The sequence below is a fragment of the Gymnoscopelus braueri genome, assembly GCF_963280865.1.
Source record: "Gymnoscopelus braueri genome assembly, chromosome: 22".
In the NCBI taxonomy this organism is placed as follows: domain Eukaryota; kingdom Metazoa; phylum Chordata; class Actinopteri; order Myctophiformes; family Myctophidae; genus Gymnoscopelus; species Gymnoscopelus braueri.
The window spans coordinates 20,567,912-20,590,044 of NC_137624.1; the positions used below are offsets into that span (position 1 = coordinate 20,567,912).

Here is a 22,133-nt window from a genome sequence, read left to right on the forward strand (position 1 = left end):
CTGAGCACTAAGGTGATTCCCAGAATATGGAACTCTCTGCCTGTGTTCTCCCTCTGCTGAAAAAGGGACAGGGGGCATTCATTAAATAATCATAAGGCCCATCTCTAGTTGTCAGTTCTGCTTAAGATCATTGACAATCTTGTAAGTGAACAGTTAACCACATTCAACCTGGCGTCACCCTATTTTGGGCATGTCATTGTAGGTGACAGTTTTCATTTTTTTCAATTCATAAAAAAGCTAAAATTGCTGATGTACAAGCTCACAACATGTTACATCGGGAGTCGCGACACGTTGCTAGCTTGTAGATCGTCTTTTTCTCCTATAGCTGAAGCAATAGTGATTCTGCTCAAGTGGTTGTGAAAGCAAAATAGGACCATTACTGTGCGATGATGAATGTGGTGAACAAGATCATTGGCCTTGTGGATAAGAAGCAGAGTTGTGCGGCTCTATTTATTGACCAGTCCATAGCCTTTGAGAGCGTTGTTGACCATCTTATTCTGAAACAGAGGCAGACTAGTATTGTTCCACCTCAGTGCAGTGTTTCTCAAAGGACCCGCGGTCAAAATGTATTTGACCACAGACCCCTATCTGAAAAGAGTTTGTGCCAGGGATTCGAGGGAACCCCATGAAGAGAAGATTTGTGTTTAAAATAAATTCACACATTTTCAAAAACAGACGATCTACAAGCTCACAACAAGGTGTCCGCGTTGCGAGCTTATAGATACTCAAGGAAATAAATACCTAGAGATTATACTTAAGTACAGTATTTGAGTAAATGTACTTAGTTACTTTCCACCACTGCCTCTGACCTTGTGTGTAGTCATTGGTTCATTTACAAAGCCATTCTCAGGTGAACTCCCATCACATATCTGCACAGAGATGTGCCTGTAGTCACAGTGTGAGATCACAAGATGTGGCCTGGCCTTGTTGTCTGTTCCAAGTAGTGCACGGACTGAAGGGGGAAAGCAAGCATTCATGTGCTCTGCTCCCCTCACTGTCTAACTTTTTTATGTTGCTGTCATGGCCTTTCTAAAAGGGAACTTTGATCTCAATGGGACTAACGGCTAGATGAAGGTAGTACCGGTAGTCATCTTTATTATAGTCCATTGAAGGGAAGCTGCCATGCGTGCGCGCGCACTCTCACTCACTCACACACGCACACGCACACACACACACACACACATACGCACACGCGCACACGCACACGCACACGCACACACACACACACACACACACACACACACACACACACACACACACACAGAGGGGTTCTGTTCTATTTGGGGATGAGGCCAGACCGGTGTGGACTGAGTGCAGTGGCTTTTGGCTCCAAGCGTGTGAGCATGCGTGCCTGTGTGTGTGAGTGTGTGTGTTTGAGTCCATTGAAGCATGTTAAATACTGATTGTTAAGAGTAAGAGCCAAGATTCCAGATTTCACCACACACACATCCCAATACACTGCGTTAATTGAACTGTGAGAGCGTAAAGATTTTGACATTAACCGTTAAATTAACAGTGAGGCTTTTGCTGTGACACACACATACTGTTATACAATCCCCACCCTACTGTCGACTCAGCAATGCAACGCCCACAGATGCTGTTACTATGGTAACCCCGCCCATACCGTGTTTGCCCCAGCTGGTGGCTCTCTCTGAGGGGTAAAAAGCATGTGCATGTACTGGTGTGGGTGTGTGTGTGTGTGTGTGTGTGTGTGTGTGTGTGTGTGTGTGTGTGTGTGTGTGTGTGTGTGTGTGTGTGTGTGTGTGTGAGTGAGGGGTTAATGTGTCCCAAGTGTGCTTTGCTCTGTCATGTGCAGTGGGGGGTACTGAGGAAGAAAATATATGGCTGGTTGGGAGCAAATACCGTGTTATCCCACCATTGTGCACGTGTGTGTGTGTGTGTGTGTGTGTGTGTGTGTGTGTGTGTGTGTGTGTGTGTGTGTGTGTGTGTGAGTGAGAGAGAGAGAGAGAGAGCCCCAAGGGTTACTATATTCTATAATTTAATGATCAGTTTTCCCTCTCAGCTGTGGGCTGTCTAGTGTCGCATTGCCAGATGATGAGAGATACCGGCGGATGGGGACATTTACACTGTTATGTGACTGTTCTTATGCTATCTGTAGTCACGGCTGAGGTCCCACGCCTGCATAATGTTTCGGTGTGCACATTCACGTGTATGGTCTAGTAGTTGTCAAGGCATTTTTTAAATGTTCAAAAATGTTCGTGAGTTTCAAAAAGCAGCTGATCACAGGCGCTCGGGTGGCACAGCGGCAAAGTGCCTGCCCACCACCGCGGAGGTTGTGGGTTCCAATCCACCGTGGTGCATCCGGCTTTGTCTATTCGAAGTTTTGAACACAATTTGCCCGTGTTCGGCGGAGGGAAGCCGGGGCGGGGAGGGTGATATCACTGCATGTATACCTGTCAGCAGGGAGTGTTGGGGCGGGAGGAGTAGGACGAAGGCTCTCTGTCCTCCTGGTGGGGGCTCCTAAGGCGTCAGGTGAGTCCGTAGGATACAACAGCAGTGACAACGCACAGAAATTTGTGTAGGGAGGAATCAATTGGGAAAAATGACTAAACGGAAAAAAGGGGTAAAAAGCACAAAAAAAAACATTCACACAAAAAAAGCGGATCTACAAGCTCACAGCATGTTGAAATCGGGCATGTTGTGAGCTTGTGATCGGCTATTTTTGTTTTGTTTTTTTAAGCCATTTCGCAATAGGGGGCCGCCCGCAGCCAAAGGCTTGGGGGGTCCTTGGCATGGAGAGATGGTGGTGAGAGGCAAGAATCATTGGACTGAATTAGAAATGCTTCACGCTTACTGAAATTATAATTATGAACATCTACTGTATGTGAAACTTAAATGACACCTGGAACAACCTGGTAGGAAGCTTGAATTTTACATAACGTCCCATTAACTGAATAATGGAAAGCAGGGTTTATTCTATAGTCACCACACCAGAGTGCATACAAATTCAAATGCATGAGTTGAATTATTATAACACGATTATTCCCCGCTATCAGATTATTGCGTGCAAGTAAACGTGCTCCACGGACAACGGCTCCACTTAATGCTGCAATACGGAGGAACCACAGTATTCTACACCAACCGGAGTCATATTAAAACTATATTATGTAGTCTCACTTACTTTACTGACATTGATTAATCTGGCTGGGAACAACTGCACCAACTGAACGGTCTTGAAAGTGCAAACCCCCTGCCCAATATTACAGACCCTGGCAACTTAAAGCACACACTCTGGTTAATGGTCATGTTGTTGTTTAGCCTCCTCTCTCTGTCTTTCCTCCTGCCTCTGTCTGCCTTGTCTTGGCATTCTTTCCTCGTGGAGTAATTTATAGCCCACTCTAGAAAAGTGCCCTCTTACTCATCATATAGCGTTCATTTTAGTTTGTCTTTACCCACTTTAATCCTGGCATTCCCTATTTTGGCCATGTCATTATAGGTGAACATTTTGATAAATCCTTCAAAGATGGCAGTCGTACAAGCCCGTAGATCTCTTGTAAATTGGCTCTTTTTTTGGAACACTTTTGAATTTGACCTGTCCAAAAGCTTAAGAGCTTAAATCATGATCCGACTTTCAACTTGATTTTTTGTTTTCATCGTCATATGTTTCTCCCTCTATGGCCCTTGCATTGTTCTTATGACACCAAGGTAGCAATCTTTAATCATATTTCCTTTCTTATTATATTTTATATTTTATAACATGTAGCTGTTTATCTTTCCATGTGGAGTCTTGTACAGTATGTGTATTATTACCTAGCCATACTTAATGTTATTACCCATCCTTCTCTATAAATCCCCACTTATCCCTCCTCCAATGTGCCAGCTTCATCCCTCTCACTGCCAACCCATCTCTCTCCATCTCACCCACACTTGTCAAATACTAGTATTTCATTTAACTCGGATCCCGAGTCCGGATCCCGAGGATAAAACATTGACCTGTGAGTTAAATTAACACTGGATTTTAGTTTTTAGGACTTCGTTGTGAACGGACGCCACGCAGCGAAAATTGCCGATCTACAAGCTTACAATGCGTCGCACTGCTGCGCGTTGTGAGCTTGTAGATCAGCTATTTTCTGTGCGTGATACCAGTGCACATACAACTGTATGCATCAAGCCTTCCACCTAGGGCTGGGTGACGTAACTTCAAATCAATATCACAAATATTTGAAACTTTTGCCTCGATTAGGACTAATGAACGATTATTTTAACACTTTTCTTTTTACATTGCCCTTGTAGATCTCTGACAACATCTGTACTGTAAAATATTACAAGCATGCCATTATTGCACGGCACCATTGTACAATCAATTATAATACAGACTAATCAGTTTGTTTCTATGTTGGGGACTACGGATGAAAATTACCATATTTTGCTAAATTCTGTGTATTTACATTTATTTGGTCCCTACAAAATAAATAAATAAATACAATTATATAAAAAAAACATTTAGAAACCCGCTTCTCCATTATTCGATTAACCTACGTGAGCAAGATTAAGGCACTTAGAAGTCCTAAATCTTAGTTTCGATATATTTTCAGTTAATTACCCAGCACTATACTACCACTAATTAAGAATCATTGTTTTAAGATTAGGTTGCCAGGTCCTTTCATGCTGAACCTCCGGCCTTAATTAATCTCATCTGACTCTAGCACACTTTCAGCCACAGTCTAGAGAGTATCTCTCTCTCTTTGGCTTTGATTTTTAACTAGGCTTGTTAGCTTCCATGACAACCAGACCCACTGGGGCAGCAGAGTGAAGCTTTGAGCTGTTTACTCTATAAAACAAAAAACTCGGGGGTGACCCGTTATTCTGACGGCCCAGAGTACATACGGGAGGTAGGAATGGGTTGAGGGTAATATGATAAATATTAAAGCTAAACAAATTAGCCTAACCTAAATCGCTATTATTCATTCTCCATTTCTGTTCCTTAAAGCAGTGGCTCTCATGTATTTTAGCTGCGGAACACCATTTGAAAAGATTTGTGCGGGGGAAGATTTAAAACAAACACACACACACACACACACACACACACACACACACACACACACACACACACACACACACACACACACACACACACACACACACACACACACACACACACACACACACACACACACACACACACACAACACATGTGTCCACTAACAGTCACGCATGAACAGACACATACACTCACATACAGAGAGACACATCTGCACACGCACACAAATCCATTCCTTGGCGAGCCATTTAAGCGCCAGTCAGTAGCATTAGCATCATTACCAGGGCCATCCATCTAAGCATTGACAGGTCACAGGTGTGAATGGAAAAACCACAAAACCCACAATGCTTTTCCTCCTTGTAGTAGGAAGGGGACCAAAAGCAAACCCTTGTATCTCCAGATTTCAACCTTTTATGTTTTTTTTCGTAAATTAATGCTCTACTTCATCATACAAGAGTGTCGTCGCACAAAAGTAGAGAAAATGCGGCGTGTTGTGAGCTTGTAGATCGTCTATTTCCCCTACTTTAAGTTTAAAATAATAAAATCATTTAAAAAAGGAACGGTTTTGGACATACAAGGTTTCCACCCGGCAGCAATGAAATTCAACGGCAGCGGAAGGGAAAGCGCAATACATTACATAACCTGAGGTGTGTTGGGGATGTTCACCATCTGACCCATTAAGACCTGAGATTCTACAAATGCCTACTTAATCAGTAGTTCCCGAACTTTATTGTGCCAAGGACCCCCCAAATTATATGTATTTGGCCGTGGACCACCTATCTGAAAATGTTTTGTGCCAGGGACCCCCAGAAGAGAAGAATTGTGTTAAAACATTATTCAACACTTTCAGAAAATGTTCAAAAATAGCAGCTGTACAAGCTTGTACTGCTATTTTTGAATATTTTTTTTATCTAAAAATACACAGATGCTTTCCCGGTTTTAATGGATTAAGCCATAGTGTATATAATTTTATAATAGATTATATACAGTTGCATCGCGACATGTTGTGAGCTTGAAGATTGGCTATTTTTGAAAATTGTGAAAACCGTGAAATCTTTTGGAAAATGTGTGAATATTTTAACCTATAATGACAATCATGCCCAGGTGGCATATCAATGGACAATCTGTAAGGTGGATACAATTTTACCATTTACCATAATTACATTTAGACACATCTAGGGCTGAGTCTCACACACACACACACACACACACACACACACACACACACACACACACACACACACACAGAGAGTAACCAGAAGGTCACAGAAAGGAAGTGTATCATGGATATGGCTGCCTATAGCTATATCTGGCCTAGCCATAATGATATTCAACACCCTACTGTTTCAGTGTACACACACACACACACACACACACACACACACACACACACACACACACACACACACACACACACACACACACACACACACACACACACACACACACACACACACACACACACACACACACACACACACACACACACACACCATTTTGCCTAGTCACAGCACAAAAGTATGACCTATGGACTGTGCCTGATGGAAGGGACTAAGGGAGACACTACAGTAGAAGACAAGATAGGCAGACAGACACATGAAAATACAGGAGGAGGAGGAGGGGAAGACTGAAATACAAAATAAACAAGGAGATGGAGACGGATGAATGAAAAGTTATAGAGGGCACGTGGAGAAATAAAGGTTGAAAACTGTGTGTGTTGGGGGGGTGGGTTGATATGGGAGAGAGAGGAGAGGGAGTTGTGTCCATACATGATGAGATGTAAATGAGGCAGCGTTTTGATCCCATAGGTAGACCCCCGATGCATATCAATCAGCCCTGACTCTCCATCACGCGCACGCACGCACGCGCACACACACACACACACACACACACACACACACACACACACACACACACACACACACACACACACACACACACACACACACACACACACACACACACACACACACACACACACACACACACACACACACACACACACACACACACACACACAGCTCCTGCCTGGGTCATCACTCTCCAGCAGTGATCCATATGAGACCAACCTGCATCCACACACACACATCCACGCTAATGTCAACGGTTAGCTGTTTATTAACGAAATATCCGAATATGCTTAGCGGCTTACTGGTACATTTGCATAATAAGTACATATTCTGCATAAAGACGCATTTCCGCAGAGAGGTCACGCTCACCACGTCCACGCAAGCGTGCGCATGCATGCACACAGCTTGTTTCATCTCCCTATCCACCACTTGCACAGAAACGCACATTATACAGTATTATTGGCCCGCTCCCTGTGTCTTTCTGTGTCCATTGTTCTATATGTCCATCTCCCCCACTTTCTCTCTCCTTCTGTATTTCTGCATCCATGTCTCTCCTCCTTTTACAATTTAGACCACCTGGAACCCCCTCAAGGACCACTGGTGGTCCCCGGACCACTGGTTGAGAACCACTGTTCTATAGCTCTGACTGTTGCCTGTATTTTCCTCTGTCGGTCCCTGGCACAAAATATTTTCAAATGACATATATAATACATATTTAAAAATAATTCTCTGGGACCCCAATCTACACTACAATCAGTGTTAATTTAACTCTGAGAGCGTGCAAATGGACACTGCACACTCTCAGAGTTAAAGACCTGTTAAGGGTCCATTTGGACCCCCTGGTGGACCCTGGACCAGATGTTGAGAAACAGTGCCCTCACACGGTACATCTTGACTGATGGTGGAGGCAGCAGAAAGTAGCACACCCCGGAGCTGTGATGCCATTGGCTAGCGATGATGTCACCTCTTCCTGGAGGCTGAGCAGCGAGCCGCGTGATTGGCTGACTGAGGCCAGACAGTGAGGGAGCGCTGCTGAGGTATCACTTCCATTCATACAGTGTGTGTGTGTGTGTGTGTGTGTGTGTGTGTGTGTGTGTGTGTGTGTGTGTGTGTGTCCACTCCCCTAACAGAGAGCGAGAAATACAGGCAGAGCTATTAAGAGCTGTGTCCGTCATTCAGAGACATTGGAGTACCTGCTGAGCTGAGCTCACTAATGGACACACACGCACGCACGCACACACACGCGTGCGCGCGCACACACACACACACACACACACACACACACACACACACAGAAGACACGCAGTCATACGAATTTCACTCACACTTGCACAAATGCACACTATCAAATATGCACGCAATCAAGCATGCATGCATACATACCCGCCCACCCGCACACACATGCTCAGAGACACACACATAAACACATGCACACGTGCACAACTGATGGGGGTTGGGATGGTGGAGGTGGGTGTTGTCTCTCTGTTGTTACCAGGCCGTTGTCATGGTAATACAGATGGAGCACATCCTACTGCCCGCCACCCCCTCTCTCCCCCCACACACACACACACACACACACACACACACACACACACACACCTGCAACTCTGTTCCTGTTATGTGTATATGAACACCTTTTGAGAGCAGCCTTGCCCTTGCAAGTCCTTTCTTAGCACACTGGAGAAATAGAAAAATGACTATGACCCCATGAGGATGTGCATGTGTAGGAGTGTGTGTGTGTGTGTGTGTGTGTGTGTGTGTGTGTGTGTGTGTGTGTGTGTGTGTGTGTGTGTGTGTGTGTGTGTGTGTGTGTGTGTGTGTGTGTGTGTGTGTGTGTGTGTGTGTGTGTGTGTGTGTGTGTTTAAAACAGAGTGTGATGTCAACGCTCCCAGGAGGGGAGGTAGATGTGTTCTTCGCAGGGATGCTCATGGGAAATTAGCTTGCGATAGACTGCTACAGTCACCCTCAGTCGCGCTCTCTCTCCCTCTGTGTGTGTGTGTGTGTGTGTGTGTGTCTCTCTCTCTCTCTCTTTTGCTGTTACACACATTTCTCCCTCCCCTCCCCCCCTTCATCTCTCTTTACTTTTTTAGAGCATGATGTCATTGCAGTTTTGTTATTGCCAGCAGAGCTGCTGGTATTTCCTCCAAGACATCAGCTATTAAACAAGGAGTTTAAGCAAACCAGATCAGATTTGTTATTATTTGTTTTACAGTATACTGGCTTTAAACTCTAATGTAAAATCCTATATTTCATAGATGCCAATCTCTCCATCTTGCTGTGTTTATTGTTTACTACGGATCCCCATTAGTCCTCAGCACAGTGAAGGCTACTCTTCCTGGGGTCCAAACATTCACACTTCAATGTATATTGAAGTGTATCTCCCTCTCCTGTGAAAGTGTCTGATGTATATCATTATATATGTATGTATGTATGTATGTATGTATGTATGTATGTATGTATGTATGTATGTATGTATGTATGTATGTATGTATGTATGTATGTATGTATGTATGTATGTATGTATATGTTTGTATGTATGTATGTATGTATGTGTGTGTGCGTGTGCGTGTGCGTGTGCGTGTGCGTGTGTGTGCGTGCGCGTAGGTGTGAGAGTAACCTGGAAACCAGACGAATCTGCCAGTGCAAGATTTGGTCTGGCCCGCTCGGTTGTATTTGGATTTCCCTGCCCCCGAAGTTGTGGGGCACCAATCAGAGCCCAGTATGCAAGGTTTACGCAAGGCTGGTTTATCACCAGAGGCATTTTTTTAATCCAGCCCTTGGAAATGCAGGTTCCACACAGAGATTCCAGACTAATATCTACGTAGTGATATTAGTCTTGCCATGCCAGGTTTTTGTGTGTGTGTGTGTGAGAGAGTGAGAGAGAGAGATAGAGAGATAGAGAAAGAGAGAGACAAAGAGAGTGCACTTGCGTAGCAAGAGGAATTGAAATGTGTCTGATTTTCAGCGATAATAATAAATTGCCATGATTTAATATTTTTTTAACAAGACAGGATGTCTGGAGGGAATTATAGTTTCCGGCATGTGTCATAAAAACTGCCTAAAACCGGCAATCACCAGCCTAGCATGATCTGTGAGACACTCTCCCGCAAAATGTGTAAAACTACGCTTCACTATGCCGTGGTCTCAGAGGAGGCGTCAACTTCTGGAATGGGCCTTCAGTTGTTTAGTGTGAAACATTCCAAGCCAGAAGGCCTAACAAAGACTTCTTGGGATCAAAAGGAATTTTCAATAAAGGCATGGGAGGACATTTCATTGTGATGGAATCAGTATTTGTTTCAGTCAGGTGAACTGCAAATGGCAGCCGTCCTCATCCAGCAGCTTCTTGGCTTTGTGGGGTCAGGAAAAGCCAAAGGTGAAGTAGATGAACAATGGCCGACCTCCTGCTGCCAATCCTCTCACTACGCCAGAATAGGCCTTTTCACACCAAGTCACATTTTGTTTTCACATATAAATGCATGACAAGTTTGAAAAGGAACACAATATGTGTGTCTTCTTGCACAAAAAGTCCAAAACCATTGTGCTAGGAGTCTGTATTATATATTGTTATATCCAGTAATTTGTATTTGGAGACAGTTTTATTTATTCACCTGATTTACATCAGTCCTTCTCAAACTTTTTCATGCCAGGACCCCCCAAATTGATATATATTTGGCCGCGGACCCCCATCTGAAAATATGTTGTGCCAGGGACTCCCAGAAGCAAAGATTTGTGTTAAAATGTTCGCTTTAAAAGAAATATATTCAAAGATTTTCACGAATCTTCAAGATTTTTCAAAAATAGCAGATCTATAAGCTCTATGAGCTTGTATATCTGCTATTTTTTAATAGCCAAAGTATAAAAGTTTTAAATTATTGTGATGCTATATTCACACATTTTGCTGGGGACCCCCTGGAACCCCCCGGACCCCACTTTGAGAACCAATGATTTACATAGTCAAACATGGCATGTCCAACTTCATAACCCAACGTTGTTGTGTTATGAAGTTTTCCTATGACAAACGAGATAGTGGGTATAAAAATGCTGAATTAAAAGACAGGGAACATCATTGAAATCAATATGGTTTAGGTTACCAGTATGGTCTCTGCTGATAGAATTTTAGCCATGTTTGCATTGTGTGGACTAACCTCGCTCCCTCCCTTCTGGGGCTATTATTTGGAGCGAAAAGAGAGAAGAGAAGAAAAGGAGAGGATTGTGACATTGAGCTGGAGTCAAGAGACAAGAGAGAGAGTGCTTGTACAATATTCTCTCCACAATCCTGCTTCACATTTGACCTCTCTTTGAATAGTCCATGTTATGAGTTTAACCAGTTAAGCCCTATATACTTAATAAATGAATAGAGAAAAGTGCCAAAAATAGGGACGTCCATGTGTCGCAAGTCATTTCTTTCATTAACCACATTAACCTGGGTTAATGTGGTTAATGGAAATAAATTACTTGCGACCCATGGACATGGATCTGAGACCCCAAAATGGGTCCCGACCCACTGTTTGGGAAACACTGGTCTAAGGTGTACTTAAACAAGAATTATACCTAGAGGTTATTTTGACGGACGACATATAAGACAGGTAGTGGAGTAGGATTTGAACCCAAAACAATGCAGTTAAGTAAGAGCTTTGACAGTGGCAGTGTCTTAACACTGGCTACAACTCAGTCTAATAAACAGTTAATGCCATTCAACATTTTGAGAACCCTTTAGAAGCGATGGTTCATTACAAAGCACTGTATTCACACACGCACTCTTGTATTTACACACAAACACAGAGATTTACCGCACACACACACACACGTTCTCATTACTAGTGAAAACGTAAGTGTAATGATGAGGTTTTAGACACTGGAACAATCTAAGCTCACAGACACACAGCTGCCCTTCACGCCATAAGCCTGCAGGGTGTGACAGGCAGACACTCCAAAAGAGGATTTGTGGTGAAAGCTTTGGGGATAGGAAGAGAGAAGAGGGTGTGTGTGTGTGCATGTTAGAGAGAGAGAGAGATAGAGAGGGAGGGGGGGGGGAGAGAGAGAGAGAAGGAGAAGAGGGGATTACATGGCAACTATTTCAATTTTCCGGCTTCAGGAGACACACAAACACACGCAATAATGTGGTCATATCTTTTAGAGTTAGCTCAGTGGCGACTGGATACAGAGTGAAGACTTAACCGATACAAAACCACAAGGACCCCTGGGAGATTGACTGGATTCTGGCTTAACTGCTGTGACTGACTGACTGACTGACTGACTGACTGACTGACATAAAGCCAACTAGAGCAACGATTCCCAAACTATGGGCCGGGGCCCACTGGTGGGCCGGGAGGATATTGCAAGTGGGCCCCCAAATAATAGGGAAAACACTAAGACTTTATTGACAATATCACATTGATATAAAAAAAAGTAGTTAAAAGTTACTTTAAAACCTTTAAAAATGTGTTTTCATTGCGATACTGACAAATACGGACTTAGTACCAAGTAGGACTTAGTAAAGTATACTACGTTAGTTCCATTGATTCAACACCATCAATTGATTGATAATTAAAATAAACTAAACATGTTCTGAAAATGCACACGGCCCACCCAGCTGACCACTTAACGCGGCTGCCGTGTTAAGTGGTCAGCTGGGTGGGCTGCGAACACTTTTGACATTTCCAAGCGGGCCCTGATCCAGAAACGGCTGGGAACCGCTGGACTAGAGCCATGCATGTGGGAATGTGTTATCCATTTGAACCAGGGCCTGCACTGAAAAGAGATGCTACAGTCCGATGCACAGGTGAATCAGACTTCTCTAATTCCTCAGAAAGAATACAAGGGTCTGTTCCTGAGACAGTTTCACATGAATTAGTGGATTTAGAGTAGGTCTGTTAAACCATAATGAAATCAAGCGATCAATGCGGTCTATGTAGAGATATAAAATATAGTAGTAATAGAGTACTTGGAGGGAACGTACATTAACAAAGCAAGCAACCTAATTAAATCTTTGGCCTGCTTTTGGCATAAAGGATATCCATCTATAGATGTAGATATAATATATCTACACTGTGATCTCTGTAATAGCATGTAATGGGAGCCACAGTAGAAGTCACAAACCACGTTTTATCTATCCAGGATTGGGGTTTTTCAAATATTCCTCTCGAATGCACAAGGCAACAGCAGAGCAGCAAGCTTTTAATGTTCTGCATGCGACATAACAGATACGACGTGAGTCATTTTTTGCCTATTTTTTGAAAAATGGACACACAAATGCTGACAAGTCGTTTCTTATGGGGGACCCTGGCACACAATCTTTTCGAAAGGGGCTCTGCGGTCAAATATATATCAATTTGGGGTTTCTTGAAATGAAAATCTGGACAACCATTGGTCAAGACAAGAAAAAAAGAACAAGGAACGATGAGATTTTAGTTATTATTATTATTTTAGAGCGGAGGTCCGTGCTGACACAAAAAAGAAGAAGAAATTAGAGTCTAATCAACAAGGGACAGTTGAAGGTAACTGAAACCAAGTCAAGCTGAGACTTGTCGATATGTGGCAAGAACACAACAACGTGTCTTGTCTTCCCAGACATAAACCATTGGCCTGTTGCCAGCACCAACTTAAAAAGAGTCTGTTGTTTACATCTGCTTCCGCACATGATCACAGCTCGTCAGCAGCGCATCATGAGCTGCATTTGGGTTGTTCCAGCAAGCTCGATAATCTTCATGCTGTATAGCGACCTTGTACAAGACCCGTTGGCGCAGCTTGTTGCGAGCCTGGGTTGCAGAACGGGAGAATGTGGGGTTTTATTCGAGCTTAGTGCACAAATTGATACAATATAACCCTGTAGTATGTGATGTGATGCATCATTATGGTTAAATCTTAGTGTGTGCATGCATGTGTTCAAGATAAGATTTTAAGAGAATCTTATTTAGTTTCAACCTGATTTTGCAGATATACAAAATATAGCTGTCACACTTTTATGTCTCATATAAAGTGAAATCACTGTGATATTGGGGGGTGACTGGCGAGACGTACAAGGCGATAGCCCTAGTTTTAAATAACACAAATGTCCCCCCCCCCCCCCCCACCACCACCACCATGTGGCACAGGCTGTCATTGCAGTAACATACTGCAAGTACAGAGGTTGAGAGTAACCTTCCACAGAATCATTATGGGATGGGAGAGGGACCGTCTGCTGGCACAACGGCTGCCACATGCTGGCTAGGTCACTGAGGAACAAGTGTAGACCCCTGGAAGAGCAGAGGCGCAGGTCAGAGAGAGAGCAAGAGCGAGAGAGAGAGAGAGAGAGCGAGCAAGCAAGCAAGAGCGAGAGAGAGAGAGGGGGCTTGTGCAGTATAATGGTATCAAGGTATTTAGAAATCCTGATATATGATCTTCAATAAAGTCGCTCCTCCTATAAATGTTTACGGAGATTCTGTATTGAGGCGATGTATTATGCTTGTAGTGCAGCTGAGAAAGATAGCGACTGCCACTGTTTGGGAGTATGTTGAGTTTACGCCTGATATATACTTTGTCGTATGACGGTGTCGTTGACCGAAAATAGCCGATCTACAACCTCACAATGTGTCACATCGTTAAGTATAAATTAAGCATTAGTCCCAGTGATAGAAAGGGATCCAGTCAACATGGACAATGTTGTGTACGCTACTTGCCTCCTGCAAGTCAAACCTCCATTCATATCTCAAAGTTCATCGCCCATTAGCGGCTAATGAGTAGCTGCTGCAAATGCGAAGCCATTACCAGAGCCTACAGCAACCTAACCAACCATATTCAGTTGGTCTACTCTTGCTACATCAACAAAGCACAAAACTGTTAGTCAAAAATGGAAGACATGCATGCTGCCACAACCATGGTTAACTTCACTGAATGCAAGTCTGCGTTGAAGCCTAAGTTGAAGGGCTAACAGACCGTAATCATTAGGGTAGGGAAAAGTGACGCTTTGAGGCAACCAGCCAATTCAATATAGATGAAATCCTGCCTTGTAGATGTGTTTAGGGAAATAAATAACACTAAGTGCAAGGTTTAAGTTAGCCATGACTTGTGTTTAATTTCAGAATAAAAGCATGTTTTGCAATAGTTTAACTGACTAGCAGCACCGTTTAATAGAGTAGTCAATTTGCATGCGCACATCCCAACTTGAGATGACCTCTACCAACTACAAAAGCAGTTTATTAGCCACATGATTATTTATCTTACACAAATACTGTCATATCGTCTCTGTCCGTCGGAAACCTTATTATGTCAAAAGGTTACGGTTACTTTTCAGAATTCAAAAACAGAAAAAGTAGCAGATCGACAAGCTCATTTTGTGTGACGCTGTAGAATGATCAAGTAGGGCATTCATTTACAAAAAAAAATCTCAAAAAGTTTAAATATGGAGATAAAGAAGTTTCTGCTCGACAGCAACGATATACTGTATACCCTGGGAGAATGTCAGACTCAGGACGGTATAACGGTATGAAAAAAATAGATACCGCCCAAGCCTAGTGAGGGGGGCAGGGCCTTCATGTCAGGGCCAACTTTCATGGCAATAAAGCATGATGAATTGGAGAGCGAGAGAGACGGGGAGGAAGAGAATGGGTGTGAAAGATAGAGAGAAAAAAAAGGGAGAGGAAAAAAAGAGAGAGAGAGAGAGAGAGAGAGAGAGAGAGAGAGATGGGTGAACAGGGAGAAAGTGTCTGGCAGACACAGAAAGAAAGGATTAACTTAGTCAAAAACAATCAAAGTGCAACTGTGACCGGCAGTGAGTGTGCGTGCGCGTGCGCGTGTGTGTGTGTGTGTGTGTGTGTGTGTGTGTGTGTGTGTGTGTGTGTGTGTGTGTGTGTGTGTGTGTGTTCCAGGGAGTAGAATGGGGGTTAGCACTGCAGGAGACCAGCAGGCAGTTACATTGTCCCAGTTACAGAGACATGCTAGGAACATTTGGGGTACTGCAGATACAATAGAAAGGCTGTGTGTGTGTGTGTGTGTGTGTGTGTGTGTGTGTGTGTGTGTGTGTGTGTGTGTGTGTGTGTGTGTGTGTGTGTGTGTGTGTGTGTGTGTGTGTGTGTGTGTGTGTGTGTGTGTGTGTGTGTGTGTGTGTGTGTGTGTGTGTGTGTGTTCTTGTACTTCTATCCACCACGTCCTCATAAGAATAGAACAATGAGGAGAATACTGGAAAGTGCAGACGTTTTGTCGGCTCTCACTTTGTGTGGTTGTGTATTTATGTGTGTATGTGTGTGTGTGAGAGCGTGCACGCGTGTATTCATAGTTAGCATACAACAGTCTAGACCAGGGGATCAGGACTAATCTCGCTCCACTGATACAGCTGATGTACATTGGATTTTACTCACCACTGTGCTGTCTCTGTATGACTACACCAGTGTTTCTCCTGTCATTCAGCACATACTGTAGTAGGGGATCTAGTCAGCTTATATTGTCGCTGTCGGGCAGAAATCTCCCGATTTTTTTTTACTTTTTATCCTACCTCGCCGTACAAAGAGTGTCAAACTAAAGAAGTTGAAAATAGCCGACGCATTGTAAGATTGTAGATCTGCTATTTTGACTGTTTCAGAAACTTTTCGTTTCATTTTCTGAAAAGTAACGGTTTGGACGTATGACGTTTCCATCCGACAGTTTGCTGTGGTGGAGGACCACTGATGAAGAATTGCCTGCACGGCGCAAATAATCCTCAGCAGTTCTGAATGGTACGCGATTCTTATTCAACATATTGGCTAATAACACTAAACTTAATTTGTATTAAACAGAAGCAAAACAGAAGTTTGATGTCAACGAGCACTTGGGATATAGGCTATAATAGAATGGTACTGTGTGTGATTGGATACTCGGATAAAGACGGAATAATGAGAACATAAATAAATTGCTTGTAAATAAACTTAAATTTCTTCAGCCTGAGGGAAGAGAGAAAAAGAGATTTGTCTTTTGGTTTTGACTTAAAAGGGTCATACCGCCAAAACAAGGAACATCCACTTTAAAAACATATAAACCCCAAAATTGCAAACCGTCTTAATAACTTGCTTCAGGGACTGTCCTTTTTTCTCTTTTACGAACCTCACAAAAGTAATTGAGGTTTAAAAATGTGTGCAGTCGTCCCACTGGCACTAACAGAGACAGACGCCTGCCTCACGACACCATCCCGATGGAGTGGCGAGCCGAGAACAGGGCACGCCAACAGTTAACACCAGGGCTCACTGGCCTCAAACAACATCAAGCTGTACACACGCCCTCATGCCATTACCACACCAAAAGCCATAAACATAACACAGAGGCCTGGCCGCAAGCAACGTGGCAGCTATAGACCCACATACAGAACAGACTATATGAGTCCAGGCGGGGCTAGAGGAGAATAGAACGATTGGAGAAGAGAGGAGTCAACATAGAAAGAATTAGTAACCAACGTCCGCATCTATTGGTAAATGGTGTATTTATATAGTGCCTTTATCCAAAGCACTTTGCAAAGTGCATCACACTCACAGATTCACACACCGCACCGACGCTGGAGGAAACCATACAAGGCACCAACCTGCTCATCGGGAGCAGTTGGGGGTTAAGTGTCTTGCTCAAGGACACTTCCGACCCTAACCCAGAGGGAGCTGAACCATCCGATTCCCAAACGTCCGCTCTACCTCCTGAGCTGCTGCTGCTGCCTACATAACGGTTACCAGGCTAGAACAGCACAGCTTCCCAAACAGACACAATGTCCTGCAGTGTTGCCATACCTTCACATTTCTTGTAATGAGCTTTGTTCACTGGTTTTGGTCCTGGACGTACAACAAGGTGCTTTTGTTGACCTGCTCTGCCATCTAATATGCTATATAAAGCCTGCGATAAACAATAGGACACCTACACACAATGCAAACATAAGTGCACGCACACGCACACGCACACGCACACACACACAGGCATGTCTCATTTGTCTCAGGAATCAGGGCAGATATTGGGTTTCAAGCGACCGTCCAGAATTAGCCCAAGTAGAACTGATACTGTACTGTACGAACACACCCTTCAGTCTGTTCATTCACTCACTCAGTCATACACACACACACCCCTACACACACACACACACACACACACACACACACACACCACTGTTTATTTCTCACTCTCAAACACACACACACAAAGTCAGTACAGTATCTATGAGATCATCACTTTGCCAGCTAGCAGGCTAGCATTACAGGGACTGAATAGAAATCAAGACACCTCTCACATGCACGCACACACGCACGCACGCACGCACACACACACGCGCGCGCGCACACGCACACACACACACACACACACACACACACAGCTTTCTTCTATCAATAATCTCTGATAAGAGTAGGCAATTCACACGTCTCGTGCAGTGCACTAGCACTTATAAGAAAACTTAGATGGACCTATGGGATTTCACTGTTTACATATTGGCATGATTCATCATGAATACCTGTCATGCAAAATGTGTTATAACACACACACACACACACACACACACACACACACACACACACACACACACACACACACACACACACACACACACACACACACACACACACACACACACACACACACACGCGGGCGCATGCATGTCCACTCACCTGCACCTGCATGAAGGAGCCCCTGTAGAAGCAGCATGCTGCAGCTGACAGGGCGCTCCACAGACTGCACCTCTCCGTCATGGTGGTGGGGGACACACAGCTCTCCCTCCTTTGCTCTGTACCTCCTGGCCAACCGGCCGCCCTCCTCCTCTGCTCCTCTTCCTCGCGCCTATAACCCCAGTCCTCTCCCCTTCTTCAACAACACCTCCTCTTATCGCACACCTTGTATTATCCTCCTCCGCTCCTGTTTCCTTCTCACGTCCTCTTTCTCACGTTCACTCCTGTCCTCCTACCCCACCCAGCGTGGACCGTCCTGTCCCGTCCTGTCCTGTCCTACCACCCTGCCTCGGTCCCTGGGAGGAACCTCTCCAACCCCTGCCTGACACTTGGAACTGCCTTGCCTCTCTCTCTCTCTCTCTCTCTCTGTCCGGGGGGGCTATCAGTCCCGGCCGGTCAACGCCGCCGACGCGAAATGGGACCAAACCCGTTATAACGCCTAACCCGCTACACCTTGCAGCTGCTAGTAACCAACCGTAGTGATTGGCCAGTAGCTTACTAGCTGCTAACAGCTGGTTCCGATCACGGCTAGCGACGTTAGAGCTACTGACATCTCTGCTGCTCCTGCCCCACGCCGGGCGAATCTCTTACTCTCTCTCTCCCTCTCTCTCTGCACTTGCTGCGCTTCACGCGGCTGCTAGGGATTACCTCATTGCTTGCTGATGAAAGGAGTGTGGGTGGGGGGAGGGCGGACCAAAGGGAGTGTGAGGGAGAAGGAGGGGTGTGGGTGGGAGGAGGGGTGCGGGTGGGGGGATGCTGGCAGGCACAGGCAGAGAGAAGTGCTGTCGAATTGCAACCAGACCCCACCCACCCACCCAACCAACCACCCACCCCCGCTTGCTTTGCAACCTCACTGAGACAATACTGATGGGGAGGAGAGAATGAGGGGTTTTCTTTTTAAGGAGAAAAAGAAGGAACGACAAAAAGTGACGAGATATGGAAGCAGAAAGAGAGATGGTGGTTAAACACATGATAAGAGGGAGTGAATATAGCTAGAGGGGGGGAGAGAGAGAGAGAATAGAAGGAGACCCTCTCAAAGGAATCTGTCCATTATTTTGCTCTGAAAGGGACTCAACTGGGGTGGCAGGGGAAAGAATGCACACACACACACACACACACACACACACACACACACACACACACACACACACACACACACACACACACACACACACACACACACACACACACACACACACACACACACACACACACACACACACACACACACACACACACACACACTTCCTCTTGTATGCAGGCACACATACACAAACTGAGACACACACAAATATCATTAAGTTATCTGTGTGTGAATCTGTGTACATGTCCATGCATGTGTTTTTGTGTTATCTGTTGCAGAATATAATGATGTGGTTGTAAAAAGCGATGCAGACTGCAGCCATAAGACACCTCATTAGCGGCTGAAACACACAGGCAGGTGCTCCAAGGAGAAAATGCTATGATTTTGAACGGCCCATTTCACATGTGCCCACTCAACACACACACACACACACACATGTTTGTATCACTATACTTGTGAGGACATCAACATTTTAGGATGGTAATTTTATAAATGCCTTCTTTTTAACATGAACCCTGATGCGTTGTGCGCTTGTAGATGATTAATTTGGGGTGTGCGACAGCAGCACACAAATAAGTATAAATCAAGCCTGAATCTTAAAAGCTTAGACCATAAAACAACCATCTCTCTTGTGAGGACCAGGAAAAGGGTCCTCTTACCCAAATTCTACAATCGTTATGGGGACATTTGGCCCTCACAAGTATAGTAAAACAAGAACACGCACACACACACACCAGGAGGGCAGGGCTTTGTCACCAGTGAGTCAGTGACATCATTGAGGACGCTTCACCGGTAACTCAGCAAGAACCTTGACAGCATCCTAAAAATTCTGACAGTGCACTTATAGGTCTGCAACACTGCACGGAGAGGAGGAGAATGAGAGAGAGAGAGAGAGAGAGAGAGAGAGAGAGAGAGAGAGAGAGAGAGAGAGAGAGACCGGCCAATTGATAGAGTAGAGAGAAGAACAGACAGCACCGGGTACCCAAAAATAATGTTGTCAACCCCCCCCCTCCCCCACACTTTCTCTCCCAACACTGGTATTGTTTAAAGTCACCTCCTCTCTTACTCTTTACCCACACACACACACACACACACACACACACACACACACACACACACACACACACACACACACACACACACACACACACACACACACACACACACACACACACACACAGGATAACAGTAATCATGTTGCTAATCTGCTTCACGAATGCATGGTAGTGTCTCAGAGCACCGATCAGAGAACGGTACTAATATGGATTCATGAAGCTACAGTGTCTCTTCTTTAACCTGCCGTCCAGGAGTTTGGGCGTGTCGTTATAGGCAATTAATGTTCAAAGAATGTCAAAAATGGTCAACAAAAGATTTTGAAAAAAATGTTTTGAAAATACCAAATAGGTCTTCAGTGGTTAACCTAATCACTGTCATCCTCATCTGGATTAGAAAGATTACACGCTAGGAAACACAAATAATCTGGTAAGAGGCCACCTCAATCCTACCTAATACCACACCAGAGCACTGACAACAGATATTACAGTACAGTAGTTGGCACATCGCATTCCACGGCACCCAAAAGGATTGTGGGAAAAACACAAAAGTCGTGTGGAAAACCAAATAGTTTCAAACTCTGTTCCTCAAACCCTATTTCCTCTCCAACAAATCAACGTATTCAGCTTTGAAGATATATAACAGACCTTTTAAACTTTTAATCACCCTATACTTGGTGCGCTCCTAAATCTCTTCACCAAAACTAGCCAATTGACACGCTCACCAAGCGTTCCAACGCAGTGTGTTGTGAGCTTGAAGATTGGGTATTTTTGCTGAATGTTTGCCCCAGTGAAGGGGCGCTAGGGTTTATGACATTCAAGATTTTTACCCTTAAAACGTATAAACGGCGTTATCGGTCTTCTGCTCATTTGCTCCGACATTCCACTTTACTGCTCCTATTTATGCTGTCTTGCACATTCCATTATGCTTATCTTCTTTATTCCTCCTCTCCTCCTTGTCCTGTTTTTTTTCTCTGTCCTTGTTCCCTTTTAATCCCTCCTTGGGCCCCTTGTACTGTGAATGCTAATTACACTTGAGACCCCCTCAAGGTGTCTTCAATTGAAAATATGATTTTCTTTATTTGTGTTGTCAAGTGATGTGTCAGGGGGCACAAGGGGCTGGGGGCCAATTGGAAATAAGGGCTTGTTTTGGGCGTAGTACATTATTTATTTGTATTATTGGCACCTGTCATTGTCAATAACTTCTTTGTATATTTCAGTAATAGGCTCTGTAAGTTATTTGTCCAAAGGCACAAAAGTATTTTTCATTTATTTCTATGTTCTGGTGTTCAATACCAAAAACACAACTGAATCGCAATTTTTTTGTATGACAATTAATCGTCAACTAAAACTTCATGATCGGGACAGCACTACTCACCACAACCCTAAACCTTCTCTTCCTTCTCCCAACTCCTCCCTACACTTTCCCCACCTCCCTCCATCCTTTTTCTTCCTTTTTTCTTCCCCTTAGCTCACACTCCACCCCCCTCCCCCACCCCCCCC

The 22,133-nt window shown here is 44.3% G+C and overlaps 1 protein-coding gene across 3 annotated transcripts in view; it reads right to left on the minus strand.

The window, feature by feature from the left end:
• Window positions 1-22,133, minus strand: part of sh2d3ca (SH2 domain containing 3Ca) — a 63,665-nt gene that overhangs the window by 28,050 nt on the left and 13,482 nt on the right. The window contains exon 1 of one of the 3 annotated variants that reach the window (XM_080419583.1): window positions 18,438-18,574. The exons of the other annotated variants lie outside the window; for them this stretch is intronic. Within the exon in view, the coding sequence (XP_080275709.1) occupies window positions 18,438-18,518 (81 nt within the window). The 5' untranslated portion in view covers window positions 18,519-18,574. Of the gene's footprint in view, window positions 1-18,437; window positions 18,575-22,133 lie in introns of those variants that run through there. 3 annotated transcript variants of the gene reach the window in all.